General features: G+C 43.6%; 1 protein-coding gene across 9 annotated transcripts in view; it reads left to right on the top strand.

The window, feature by feature from the left end:
• Window positions 1-14,872, top strand: part of GBF1 (golgi brefeldin A resistant guanine nucleotide exchange factor 1) — a 365,751-nt gene that overhangs the window by 259,295 nt on the left and 91,584 nt on the right. For all 9 annotated transcript variants that reach the window (XM_053691965.1, XM_053691964.1, XM_053691962.1 and 6 more), the window contains 3 exons: window positions 1,441-1,609; window positions 6,062-6,273; window positions 6,550-6,648. In XM_053691965.1, coding sequence (XP_053547940.1) covers window positions 1,441-1,609; window positions 6,062-6,273; window positions 6,550-6,648 — 480 coding nt within the window. The remainder of the gene's footprint in view (window positions 1-1,440; window positions 1,610-6,061; window positions 6,274-6,549; window positions 6,649-14,872) is intronic.

The raw sequence follows: 14,872 nt of genomic DNA, 5'->3' as shown, positions 1-14,872 counted from the left end.
TCCCAGGATATTATCTTTTCTCCAAGATGTTTTTGAGAAAAGGGTTGTCAGCTAATTCCTTAAAAGGGACAGATTTTTACTCTGTCTATTTTTTTGCACCAGCGTCTGGCAGGTATTCTAGACGTTCAGGCATTTGGTCAGGCTTTGGTTAGATCCAAGCCTGTGTTTAAAACTGTTGCTCCACCATGGAGCTTAAACCTGGTTCTTAAGGCTCTTCAAGAAGTTCTGTTTGAACCTTTTTTGTTCCATAGATATCAATCTTTATCTTGGAAAGTTCCTTTTGGGTAGCTATTTCCTCGACTCGTAGAGTCCCCAAGTTATCTGTGTTACGATGTGATTCTCCTTATCTGGTCCTTCGTACAGATAAGGTAGTCCTGCGTACCAGCCTGGTTTTTTTCCTAAGGTGGTATCTAACAAGAACATCACTCAAGAGATAGTTGTTCCATGCTTGTATCCTAATCCTTCCTCAAAGAAGGAACGTCTATTACACAATATTGGACGTGGTTTGTGCTTTAAAGTTTTACTTACAAGTTACTACAGTTTTCATCAAACGTTCACCTTGTTTGTTGTCTATTCTGGACAGAGGAGAGGTCAAAAGACTTCAGCAGCCTCTCTGTCTTTTTGGTTAAAAAGCATAATTCATTTAGCTTATGAGACTGCTGGACAGCAGCCTCCTGAAGGGATTGCAGCTCATTCTACTAGTTTTCACTTGGGCCTTTTTTAAATGTGGCTTCTGTTGAACAGATTTACAAGACGGAGTCTTGGTCTGCGCTTCATACTTTTTTAAATTTAACAAATTTGATACCTTGCTTCTTCGGAGGCTATTTTTGGGAGAGAGGTTTTTTTTACAGGCATTGGTAACTTCCGTTTAAGTACCTGCCTTGTCCCTCCCATCATCCGTGTACTTTAGCTTTGGTATTGGTATTCCATAAGTAATGGATGATCCGTGGACTGGATACACTTAACAAGAGAAAACATAATTTATGCTTACCTGATAAATTTATTTCTCTTGTAGTGTATCCAGTCCACGGCCCGCCCTGTCACTTTAAGGCAGGTAATTTTTCATTTGAACTACAGTCACCACTGCACCCTATGGTTTTTCCTTTCTCTGCATGTTTTCGGTCGAATGACTGAATATGGCAGTTAGGGGAGGAGCTATATAGCAGCTTTGCTGTGGGTGGACTCTTGCAACTTCCTGTTGGGAAGGAGAATATATTCCATAAGTAATGGATGATCCGTGGACTGGATACACTACAAGAGAAATAAATTTATCAGGTAAGCATAAATTATGTTTTTTCTTTGTGGGAAGCTCTGTCCCTGTACGCACCACTTTACACTATTACAAAGATTATGTTTGTACATTTTAATGAGACAAAGGTAAACTGTAGCCAGTTTGTATGAAGTCCCAGCCTAAAGAGTTTATCTATCCTTTGTTTGCAGAGTGAAGCGTCTATGGGCCAGAAGACACAATCAGCCTCAGTGGAATCCATCCCAGAGGTTTTAGAAGACAATATGTCCATGGCAGACCACTCTGATTCAGCCTCTATTCATGATATGGATTACGTCAATCCTCGGGGTGTAAGGTTCACCCAGTCTTCCCAGAAGGAAGGCGAGTAGCACTGATTGCAATAATTATAACCCAGTTCTACACTGAGCCTCACGTCACCCCCCAGAAGGACAGGAGACCAGGGGTACATACTGCAGTTATCCTGAGATTATCTGTGTATAGGGCAATGCTGCAGTGAGTCTCACATGTCACCCCCAGAGGGACAGGAGACCAGGAGTGCATACTGAGGAAGAAGTTTCGGCACTTATACTGCGCTCTCACCTCACTACCTGTCCCCTTGACCCTATCCCCTCACAGCTACTCCCCTCACAGCTACTCCCCTCCCTCTCTGCTACCCTTACCCCCATACTAACACGCATTTTCAACCTCTCCCTCAGCACTGGTACATTTCCCTCATCGATGAAACATGCACTGGTCACACCTATCCTCAAAAAACCTTCCCTTGATCCTACCTCCCCATCCAACTACCGCCCTATTTCCCTCCTCCCTCTTGCTTCAAAGCTTCTTGAAAAACTAGTATATGCACGCCTATCCCATTTCCTTACGTTAAACTTCCTTCTTGACCCGCTGCAATCTGGATTTCGTCCCTATCACTCCACAGAGACAGCTATTGTTAAGGTCACCAATGACCTACTTACAGCTAAATCAAAAGGCCACTTCTCTCTGCTTATCCTCCTTAATCTGTCCGCAGCATTTGACACTGTCGACCACCCTCTTTTGCTCCAAACCCTCCAATCCTTTGGCATCTGTGACACAGCTCTTTCATGGCTCTCTTCCTACCTATCAAACCGTACCTTCAGTGTAGCCTTCTCTGGGGCCTCCTCTGCCCCGTCACCACTTTCTGTCGGAGTACCGCAAGGCTCTGTCCTCGGTCCCCTTCTCTTCTCAATCTATACGTCGTCACTAGGTTCCCTAATTAAGTCCCACGGTTTCCAATATCATTTGTATGCCGATGACACCCAAATCTACTTCTCTGCACCAGACCTATCTCCTTCCTTGCTAACCCGTGTCACTAACTGTCTTTCTCACATCTCTTCCTGGATGTCCTCTCACTACCTCAAGCTAAATCTCTCCAAAACTGAGCTCCTCATTTTCCCCCCTTCTTCCAAAATCTCCACCCCCAATATCTCTATAACTGTCGACAACTCCATCATTACCCCTACCCCGCATGCCCGATGTCTCGGGTCACATTTGACTCAGATCTTTCCTTCACTCCTCACGTTCAGTCCTTGGCTAAAGCCTGCCGCTTCCACCTTAAAAACATCTCTAAAATTAGACACTTCTTTACACAAGACACAACTAAGATTTTAATCCACTCTCTCATTCTTTCCCGCCTTGATTACTGCAAATCTGTCCTCTCTGGTCTCCCCACCTGCCGCCTAGCTCCTTTACAATCCATAATGAATGCCTCTGCCAGACACATCTTCCTTACACGTCGCTCTTCATCTGCTGCACCTCTCTGCCAATCCCTTCACTGGCTTCCTCTTGCCTCTAGGATCAAACACAAAACTCTCACTCTTACATACAAAGCCCTCAACTGCACTGCTCCCCCCTACATCTCAGACCTTGTCTCCAGATACTCTCCCTCCCGTCCCCTTCGCTCTGCTCATGACCTCCTACTCTCCTCCTCTCGTCACCTCATCACACTCCCGTTTACAGGACTTCTCCAGACTGGCTCCCATCTTGTGGAACTCTCTGCCTCGCTCCACAAGACTCTCTTCTAGTTTTAAAAGCTTCAAGTGCTCCCTAAAGACTCTACTGTTCAGGGATGCATACAACCTACGCTAACCTTTCCTAATACCAGTTCCTCTCCTCCATTGCTATCCCCTGAACCCCCTTAGCATGTAAGCCTAAAAGTCCAGCTGTTCGTAGATCACCTTCTTAAGAGCTGACTACAACAGTGCAACTCTTGGCAAGGCCCTCTACCCATTTGATCCCTATAATTGTTTTGTTGTACTCCCCTTTTGCTTATAGCGCTGCGGAATCTGTTGGCGCTCTACAAATAACCGATAATAATAATAATACTGCAGTTATACTGAGATTATCTGTGTATAGGGCAATGCTACAGTGAGTCTCATATGTCACCCCCAGAGGGACAGGAGACCAGGAGAGCATACTGCAGTTATACTGAGATTGTCTGTGTATAGGGCAATGCTACAGTGAGTCTCACACATCACCCCCAGAGGGACAGGAGACCAGGAGTGCATACTGCAGTTATCCTGAGATTATCTGTGTATATGGCATTGGCAATGTTACAGTGAGTCTCACATGTCACCCCCAGAAGGACAGGAGACCAGGAGTGCATACTGCTGTTATACTGAGATTGTCTGTGTAGAGCAATGCTACAGAGAGTCTCACATGTCACCCCCAGAAGGACAGGAGACCAGGAGTGCATACTGCAGTTATACTGAGATTGTCTGTGTAGAGCAATGCTACAGAGAGTCTCACATGTCAACCCCAGAGGGACAGGAGACCAGGTGTGCATACTGCAGTTATACTGAGATTGTCTGTGTATAGGGCAATGCTACAGTGAGTCTTACACATCACCCCCAGAGGGACAGGAGACCAGGAGTGCACACTGCAGTTATACTGAGATTGTCTGTGTATAGGGCAATGCTACAGTGAGTCTCACATGTCACCCCCAGAGGGACAGGAGACCAGGAGTGCATACTGCAGTTATACTGAGATTGTCTGTGTATAGGGCAATGCTACAGTGAGTCTCACATGTCACCCCCAGAGGGACATGAGACCAGGAGTGCATACTGCAGTTATACTGAGATTGTCTGTGTATAGGACAATGCTACAGTGAGTCTCACATGTCACCCCAGAGGGACAGGAGACCAGGAGTGCATACTGCAGTTATACTGAGATTATCTGTGTATAGGACAATGCTACAGTGAGTCTCACGTGTTACCCCCAGAAGGACAGGAGACCAGGAGTGCATACTGCAGTTATCCTGAGATTGTCTGTGTATAGGGCAATGCTATAGAGTCTCACGTGTCACTCCCAGAGGGACAGCAGACCAGGAGTGCATACTGCAGTTATACTGAGATTGTCTGTGTATAGGGCAATGCTACAGTGAGTCTCACATGTCACCCCCAGAGGGACAGGAGACCAGGAGTGCATACTGCAGTTATACTGAGATTGTCTGTGTATAGGGCAATGCTACAGTGAGTCTCACATGTCGCCTCCAGAGGGACAGGAGACCAGGAGTGCATACTGCAGTTATACTGAGATTTTCTGTGTATAAGGCAATGCTACAGTGAGTCTCACGTGTCAACCCCAGAGGGACAGGAGACCAGGAGAGCATACTGCAGTTATACTGAGATTGTCTGTGTATAGGTCAATGCTACAGTGAGTCTCGCACATCACCCCCAGAGGGACAGGAGACCAGGAGTGCATGCTGCAGTTATCCTGAGATTATCTGTGTATAGGGCAATGCTATAGAGTCTCACGTGTCACTCCCAGAGGGACAGGAGACCAGGAGTGCATACTGCAGTTATCCAGAGATTATCTGTGTATAGGGCAATGTTACAGTGAGTCTCACATGTCACCCCCAGAAGGACAGGAGACCATGAGTGCATACTGCAGTTATACTGAGATTGTCTGTGTAGAGCAATGCTACAGTGAGTCTCACATGTCACCCCCAGAGGGACAGGAGACCAGGAGTACATACTGCAGTTATACTGAGATTGTCTGTGTATAAGGGAATGCAACAGTGAGTCTCATATGTCAATCCAAGAGGGACAGGAGACCAGGGGTGCATACTGCAGTTATACTGAGATTGTCTATGTATAGGGTAATGCTACAGTGAGTCTCACATGTCACCCCCAGAGGGACAGGAGACCAGGAGTACATACTGCAGTTATACTGAGATTGTCTGTGTATAGGGCAATGCTTACAGTGAGTCTCACATGTCACCCCCAGAGGGACAGGAGACCAGGAGTACATACTGCAGTTATACTGAGATTGTCTGTGTATAGGGCAATGCTACAGTGAGTCTCACATGTCACCCCCAGAGGGACAGGAGACCAGGAGTGCATACTGCAGTTATACTGAGATTGTCTGTGTATAGGGCAATGCTACAGTGAGTCTCACATGTCACCCCCAGAGGGACAGGAGACCAGGAGTGCATATTGCAGTTATACTGAGATTGTCTGTGTAGAGCAATGCTACAGTGAGTCTCACGTGTTACCCCAAGAGGGACAAGAGACCAGGAGTACATACTGCAGTTATTCAGGGTTTTATTGGGCTGTTCTGTAAAAATTACTATTTAAAATGTTATTTAAAACATTTTTGTGTGTAATTTTTGTTATTCACAATTAAACAGATTTCTTTTGTGCTATAGTACATTACTGACTTATTTGAATTATTTCTTCCCCTGTTAATGTTTAAAAAGACGAACGGTTTTAGTGCGACCCGTTAAATGATTTACTGTCAGGGGTAGGTTGTGCTGTTTAACGTAGGAAGTTGTTTATTTCCTTTTTTCTCTAGGAACAGTTTTGGTTCCGTACGGACTGCCGTGTATCCGTGAGCTGTTCCGCTTCCTAATTTCACTTACAAACCCCCACGATCGCCATAACTCTGAAGTGATGATCCATATGGGTCTGCAGCTTATCACTGTTGCTCTGGAGTCTGCACCTATTGCAAATTATGGTTCTCTTCTGGGCCTCGTAAAGGATGAACTCTGCCGTCACTTGTTTCAGGTAAAACTTAACCTCTGCAGAAAGCACTGAATCCACCTGTAGCTGCAGTAACTAAACTCTGGATAACACCTAGTATAGTAGCTGTGAGTGTGTCTACTTTATGAGTTTAATAGTCACAGATAATAAGGGTTTATATTCTCTACAGCACACACTTTTATGCTAAGCAGTATACACAACACTCCACATCCCTTTGAGGCTACAGTAGAATTTTGGGATATGTTGTATAATATTGTCTTTTAATTGTCATTGTTCTATAATACATTTATTTTTTTACAGCTGCTGAGTGTTGAGAGACTAAATTTGTATGCTGCTTCCCTGCGGGCGTGTTTCCTTCTGTTTGAGAGTATGAGGGAGCACTTAAAGTTCCAATTGGAGGTAAGAGAAAAAAATATAAAAAATAAAATATATATATAGATGCAGAGGGCGAAGCATCACCAACAGGTGTGCTGCTTTTGTGAAATAATTCAGGCACTGATCTGACTGGGTCTTTGGGCAATACTAAATCAGGGGATAGGAAAGGCAGATAAGCCGTCAGTACTAATTAAGTAGCATTTCTGAATCCAGGTATGAGAGTTTTAAGACTATATACATAAAAACTTGGGCCACAAAGGTAGCTTAAAAGATTTTAAGGTTATTTAAGAGATTTTTGCTTTCAGATATCCTAGTAAGGTTGCAAAGTAGGGGAATGTGCTTAAAACATTCATTTAAAGGAATATTGTGGGGAAATAAGAAATGTTCCCATATAACAAGGGTGACCTTATTGACGCTTTTAAAAAGGGACACATATGAAAAATACATATTCTTATACAAAACATTTCTGATAACGGCCCTGACGTATGCATTTCTTTCCGGATATGTAGAGTCCACAACGTCATCAATTACTAGTGGGAATATCACTCCTGGCCAGCAGGATCCCCAGTCATTCTCTTTGCCTCTGTCAGTGGAGGAGGTGAAGTTTGAGGTGAGAGTAGTAGTTGCTTTTAAGCAGTTAGGAAATTCGTGAGGTAGTCCTTGCTTTTTTTCCTAACATATTGCTGCCCTAGCTATAGAAAGCCAGAGTTGGCTACTCTGTTCTTTCTTCCTTCTACAGGTCTCTGTAAGAAGAATGTGTCCTTTCACACCTTGTAAGCTGTCCTCCTGCCAGACGGAACGTGTGCTTTTCTGTTTTCTGCGCAGTTCCTGTTCTGTGTCGGCTTTGCCGGTCATGTGACACGCCCATTTGATGTGGGGAGGAGTGGAACCATTTCTCCTCTGCATTCAGTGTTGGCTTGATGCAGAAGCTGGTCTCCTTTATCATTTTGGGTGTCAAAGTCTACTTGAATTTTCCCTAAAAGTGCGGTAGGGCACCTCAGTATATCTGAGCTGTAGAGGTGGCTGTGATATAACGTATATTAACATATATAGCGTTTAGAAAATTATAGTTCTTTTACTTAAAAAAAAATTCTATTTTTATTGTGGAAAAATTTTGTTTAGAGCTATGGACATGGAATCTGAAACTCTTTCATTTGACAAATGATTTTAATTCCTAGATGTCCAAATCATGTTTAGCTAGAACGCTAAAATGTAAGGATAAATTATTGCCCTCTGAGCTAAATGTTTCCTTCTTAATACAGGGAGAGTCCACAGCTGCATTCCTTACTTGTGGAAAGTACTGAACCTGGCCACCAGGAGGAGGCAAAGACACTCCAGCCAAAGGTTTAATTACCACCCCCACTTCCCTCATCCCCCAGTTATTCTTTGCCTTTTGTCACGGGAGGTTGGCAGAGAAGTGTCAGAAGATTCGTAGTAGTTCCTTATGAAGGATATCTACCCTTCAAAATGGGACTGGAGTTTTAAGTAGTTTTGTCAGCCTCTCAGTGAGAGCATTGATGAAATTTAGAGTCTGGAGATGCAGGCAGAGTCTTTTTGCGAACCCATCCAGACTCGTATTAACAGCTCCTAAGCAATCAGCGTTGACGAGTTTTACTGCCTGCCTTTCATCTCTCAAGTCCATGTCAGAAGCGATGCTACAGTCTGTCACACTTGAAGGAGCGTGTTTATTTTCCACTGCATAAATTCTGGTAAGATAGTTTCATTTTTACACATATGTTAACACTAGAAGACAGGGTCACAGTGTGAATCCTTTATCTTTATGGAATCAAGGGTTAATATCTCCTGAGGGAGATTGTTGAACAGTGGAGTGTTGATCATATTTGTTTATGTGATTTATGCTGCTTTTTATGTGTGAGATGTATTGGGCTCATAGGCTGATATGGAACGACAGTTTGCTCTTTTACTTTGAGAGATGCGCAGTTTTATTAAGCTTGGCGCGCTTTTCCTTTAGCAAGGGCGGTCCTCCATTGCTCACCTTGTGACTGGGAGTGGTCGCGGTTTCTTTTTCCTATTCCTGACCGAGTGACTACGGAGAGGAGCGAGTTTTCTCTATACTGTCTGGGTCATAGGAGGTGGTGAGTGCCCCAGCCATTTGGGGTATAGGTGCTGGTCGTTTTTCTTTGATTTAAATAAGGTTGCCTAGTTATGGAGGATTCTGAATTTTTAGAGGGTGATCCCTCTACGACAGGATTCGATACCTGTGTATATTGTGAGGAGACCTGTGTAGTCCAGCCCTCTCAATTATGTTCCATATGCCACAACAAGGTGTTTTCATCAACCAATGATGAGATGTTAGATGCCGCTGAGCCTTCCACCTCTGAGGACTCTTTGTCCTGTAAGGTGTGTACCTTACATTGTTTTGATCCTACACATGCAGTTTCCCCTTGCACCACTAATTCTCCACCTGGAGGGGGCCTATTCCCACCTGACCTGCCCAGGGAGCATCATGTAAATTGACGGTTGTATCCAATCAGTCACCTGAGGATGCGGTTCTCTCTGAGTATTCAGAGTACGGTCCTTCTGGGTCGGAGCCTGCTGCTTTTATTCCTCCGGCAGAGGAGGATTTTGCTTTTAGATTTAGAGTAGCACGCCTGCGCTTGCTTCTGAGAGAAGCTTTGACGATATTAGAGATTTCTAGTACTGATCTGCCAGTCGAATCTCTGAGCCCTAAATCAGATGACAAATTTGATTTGATTAAGGCGGGTGGGGAAGAATGGAGATCCTTTTTCTTTTCACCTGTTTCCTTTTTAAAATTTCCGGTTCCAGGCTCTATAGGGGGGTTGTTTTCGTTGCCCATCCCTACTTGGCTAACAATTTTTTGTGCACTTGCCTATTGTTTTACTATTCAGTTTAAGGATAGTTTATTCTTAAGAGCTCTTGGTTATAAGTGGAAACTCTTTTTATGAAGATGTTTTATCACGAGGGATATTTATGTACTGATGACTTATGTTGTCACAGTTTCTGGAGACTTCCTATTGAAGCATCTCTTTCTCGATTTGAGGCGATGATTCCCTCAATATTTTCGAGAAAGAATTAAGGCTTTGGAGCTTATAATACTTTTATCTGTGACTTTTGCAGATTACTAGCCCCAAACTAGGGTTTCAGGTTTTTTCTGTTCAGGCCTTGAATCGCTCTGACAGATGTGACTTCTGAATCTAATCTTCCCTTCTGCTTGAGGGAAAGATTTAATTTGGTTCTGCTTTTCCGCAGTTTTTACCGTTGGGTGACAGAACTAATCTGACAAATTTCTTTCTTTTATTCTTATAGTGAGGATAAAGCCCAGGGTCAGAGACCTCAGCTAAGCCTGAGCAATACAAGTGTTTTTTTGGAAGACAGCTCAGTTCTGAAATAAGTCCAAGCAGAGCAGAGGCCCACAAAACCTATGTTGGCAGGAGGGGCCAGTCCCAGGTCCTATCTTGGATCTTGTTGGGGACAGACTTTTGCTCTTTTCAGACGCTTGTTTCAGGGACGTACAGGTTACATGGTCCTAGAGGTCATAGCTAGGCTTCAAATCTTAGCCTCCCAGAGTAGTTTGCTTCTCTTGAACCTGTCTTTTAGACAGAGAGAGGGAAGCCATTTCAGTTGGGTGTAGGTTTTGTTCTCCTTGGGAGTCCTTGTCCCGGGAACCTATCGCAGTGAGGTTTGAGATATTTTTCAAACCGTTTTGTCCGTGGTCCCATAGAGGGAGCTCCCATCCTATTTGGGTCCTAAAGTACTTAAGCATACTTATCTTATCATGTCTCCTCGTTAAAGTTCTATCTTCAGGCTACATAGGAATAGACAGATTTTTTTTCTCTATCTGGGAAGCGTAAGGGTCAGTATGCATTTTCGACTTCCTTATCTTTTAGTAGAGGAGGTTCATCTGCTTGGAATATGAGACAGCGGGACACAAGCCTCCTCAGAGGATTAGGGCTCATTCTTTGAGAGCAGTGTTGTCCTCTTGGGTCTTCTAAATCGAGGCCTCTATGGATCAGATTTGTAGGGCGGCTACCTGGTCTTCCTTACATTCTTTTTCTAAAAAATGTATTTTATTGAGTTTTTGCTTCTGTTGAAGCAACCTTCGGGAGAAAGGGTTTTTGCAGGTTGTGGTGCCCTCAGATGGGGGCCGCCTCTCCTCTTTGCCCTCCCGTTAGCATTCAGTGTCCTCTAAAACTTGGGTATAATTTCCCACAAGTAAGGAATGCAGCTGTGGACTCTCCCTGTATTTAGAAGGAAAACCTAAATTATGCTTTCCAGATCATTTCCTTTCCTTCTGTACAGGGAGAGTCCACAGCTCCCGCCCGTGTTCTCCGATGGACGGCCCTAAATTTTAACTTATTCTTCTGGCACCTTTTTCAACTTGATATTTCTCCTACTGTTCCTTGTTCCCTCAGCAGAATGGCTGGGGGATGAGGGAAGTGGGGGAGGTATTTAAGCCTTTGGCTGGTGTGTCTTTGCCTCCTCCTGGTGGCCAGGTTCAGTAATTCACACAAGTAAGGAATGCAGCTGTGGACTCTCCCTGTACAGAAGGAAAGGAAATTATCTGGTAAGCATAATTTATGTTTTCTCAGGATGATGCTGTTTAGGCAATGCCACAGCCTTCTCCTCTAACGTCCCAAGCCTCTATGGCATCACATACAGTGCCCTGCAGTTCCTCTCAACCTCCTGGAGGAGTTTATTTGCCTGCAGAAATTGCTGCTCAGGTTTCTTCTGCAGTATCTGTGGCATTATCTGCTTTTCCTATGTTAAAGGGAAACTGTAAGAGGAAAATTAGAGATTCAGATAGTAAGGTTTCTGTTCCATCTACTGCTACACAGGTTGCCCTTCCTCATAAGTCTGATGAGGAGGATAAGTTGGTAGCCTCTGAGGGTGAAATCTCAGATTCGGACAGTATAATTGATTTATCTGAGACTGAAGAAGTTAACTTCAGATTTAAGCTTGAACACCTTTGTGTACTGTTAAAGGAGGTATTGGCTACTTTGGACGACTCATACTTCTGTCGTTGTCAACAGTAAAAAATCTAGTAAACTTAATAAATACTTTGATGTTCCTTCCTCTGTGGGGGTATTTCCTGTTCCACACCGTGTGACGGAGATTATCACTCAGGAATGGGAGAAGCCAGGGATACCTTTCTCCCCGTCTCCCGTCTCTAAAAAGATGTTTCCTGCTGCTGACTCCATTAAAGATTCATGGCGCACAGTGCCTAAATTAGAAGGGGTTATTTCTACTCTGGCTAAGAGAACTAGGATTCCTATAGAGGATAGCTGCTCCTTTAAGGACCCCATGGACAAGAAGCTGGAGGCTTATTGAAAAAGATGTATGTTTATCAGGGTATTCAATGGCAACCCACAGTTTGTATTGCCACCGTAGCAAGTGCTGCATTTTATTGGTGTGATGCCTTGTCTGAATCTATTTTAAAGGAGACTTTGTTGGAGGAGATCCAAGATAGGATTAAGGCTCTCAAATTAGCCAATTCCTTTATTTCTAACATTCAAATTATTAGATTGGGAGCCAAGATGTCTGGCTTCACTGTCTTAGCCCACAGGGCTTTGTGGCTAAAATCTTGGTCAGCTGATATTACCCTTGTAAAGAAGCGCCAGAAACTTTGACTTAAAAATAAGACCTTGTTTGGGCCTGGTCTGGCAGAAATAATTTCTGATATTACGGGTGGAAGGACCTCTCCTGTGGTGGATTTATCTGGAGCATCTGTCTCAGGGCACATGCTTCCGGAGACCTTCCTGGGTGGTCGTGACCACAAGCGCCAGCCTGCTGGGATGAGGAGCAGTATGGGACTTGTTAAAGGTGCATGGACTCGGGAGGAGTCTGCTCTCCCCATAAACATCTTAGAGTTGAGAGAGATTTACAATGCTCTGATGGCTTGGCCTCAATTGTCCTTAGCCTGGTTTTTCAGTGGCTTTCATCAACCACCAGGGAGGAACTCTGAGTTCCTTAGCCATGAAGGAGGTGGCTCAAAATATTCAGTGGACGGAAGCTCACAATTGTTGTCTATCTGCCATCCACATTCCAGGAGTGGACAACTGGGAGGCGGATTTTCTGAGCAGACAGACTTTTCATCCCAGGGAGTGGGCTCTCCATCCAGAGGTGTTCTCCAGGTTAACTCTCAAGTGGGGGGTACTGGAGTTGGATCTGATGGCGTCTCGTCAGTACGCCAAGCTTCCAAGGTACGGTTCAAGGTCAAGAGATTCTCAGGCCGCTCTGATAGATGCTCCTGCGGTCCCTTGGGATTTGCACTCCTTCCACGAGTCATTGCTCGTATCAAACAGGAGAGAGCGTCAGTAATTCTAATAGCTCCTGCATGGTATGCAGACCTGTGTCATCTCTGCCACTTTGGAGGTTGCCCCTGAGGAAGGACCTTCTAACTCGGGGTCCATTCCTCCATCCAAATCTCATTTCTCTGAAGCTGACTGTTTTGAGGTCTGTCTAAGCGTGGATTTTCTGAGTCGGTCATCAAGACTATGATCCAGGCTTGCAAGCCTGTTACTCGAAAAATTTACCATAAGGTATGGCCGACTATTTTTATTGGTGTGAATCTAAGAGCTACTCTTTAAGTAGGTTCAGGATTCCTAGAACTGTGTCTTTTTTCCAGGAAGGTCTGGAGAAAGGATGGTCAGTCCTCTGAAAGGTCAGATTTCTGCCTTGTCTACTTTGTTACACAAGAGTCTGGCTGGTGTGCTAGATGTTCCTTTTTGTCAGGCCCTGGTCAGAATCAGACCTGTATTTAAACCTGTTGCTCCAACTTGGAACCTCAACCTTGTTCTTAAAGTTTTGCAGCAGGCTCAATTTGAGCCAATGCATTCCATAGATATTAAGTTGTTATCTTGGAATTTTTTGTTTCTTATTGCTATTTCTTCTGCTCGGAGAGTCTCGGAACTCTCAGCTTTGCCTTGTGATTCACCTTCTCTTTCATGCTGTTAAGGCGGTTCTTTGTACTAAGATGGGTTTTCTTCCTAAAGTGGTTTCGCATAGAAATATTAATCAGGAAATCATTGTTCCTTCTCTCTGTCCCAATCCTTCTTCTCATAAAGGTCTGTTGCACAACTTGGATGTTGTGCGTGCTTTAAAATTCTACTTACAGGTGACTAAGGATTTTCTCCAGACTTCTGCCCTGTTTGTTTCTCAGAAAAACGTAAAGGTCAGAAGGCTACTGCTACTTCTCTTTCCCTCTGGTTGAGAAGTATACTTCGTTTTGATTATGAGACTGCTGGTCAGCAGCCTCCTGAGAGAATTACAGATCATTCCACAAGGGCTGTCTCCTTCTTCTTGGGCTTTCAAAAATGAAGCTTCTGTGGAACAGATTTGCAAGGCTGCAACTTGGTCCCCTCTGCATACTTTTTCAAAATTTTATACTTTTGCCTCGGCTGGGGCTTCTTTTGGGAGAAAAGTTCTTCAAGCGGTGGTGCCTTCTGTTTAGGTCTGCCTGTCTTGTTCTCCCTCCCTAGTCATTCCGTGTTCTCAAGCTTGGGTATTGGTTCCCACTAGTAATTGATGACGTTGTGGACTCTCCATATCTTAGGAAAAAAAACAAAATGTATGCTTACCTGATACATTTATTTATTTCTGGATATGGAGAGTCCACGACCCCACCCTTAATTCAGACTGTTATTTTTGACTACACCTCAGGCACCTCTACACCTTTGTGGTATTCCTTTTCCATTTCCCTTCGGTCAAATAACTGGGGATTATGGGTAGGGGAGTGACAGTTTTTCTGTGGTGTTCTTTGCCTCGTCCTGCTGGCCAGGAGTGATATTCCCACTAGTAATTGATGACGTTGTGGACTCTCCATATCCGGAAAGAAAGAAATTTATCAGGTAAGCATAAATTTTGTGTTTTCATATAAAGCGGTCACCCTACATATAACAGTTATGTTTTTACCAGATAACTCCCTTTTAAAGAATGTTTTTGAAACATGAAACAGATTTGTTTCATGTCTCTGCTGCCTTAGATTAAACCTGCCCTGGTTTACACAATAAATTCTGTCTATATACTTGCACATGTATATATTTAATAATTGTATTCAATGTTTGTTAAGGTTTATTAGTGTGTGTGTGTTTGTGTGTGTATGTATGTATATATATATTATATATAAATATATATATGTATGTATATGTATGTATGTGTGTATGTATGTATATATATATATTATATATAAATATATATGTATGTATGTGTGTATGTATATATATATATTATATATAAATATATATGTATGTATGTATGTGTGTATGTA

The sequence above is a fragment of the Bombina bombina genome, chromosome 9 (genome assembly GCF_027579735.1).
Source record: "Bombina bombina isolate aBomBom1 chromosome 9, aBomBom1.pri, whole genome shotgun sequence".
Taxonomy (NCBI): Eukaryota; Metazoa; Chordata; class Amphibia; order Anura; family Bombinatoridae; genus Bombina; species Bombina bombina.
The sequence above is the reverse complement of the archived record's forward strand: the minus strand, read 5'-3'. Positions and strand labels throughout refer to the sequence as shown.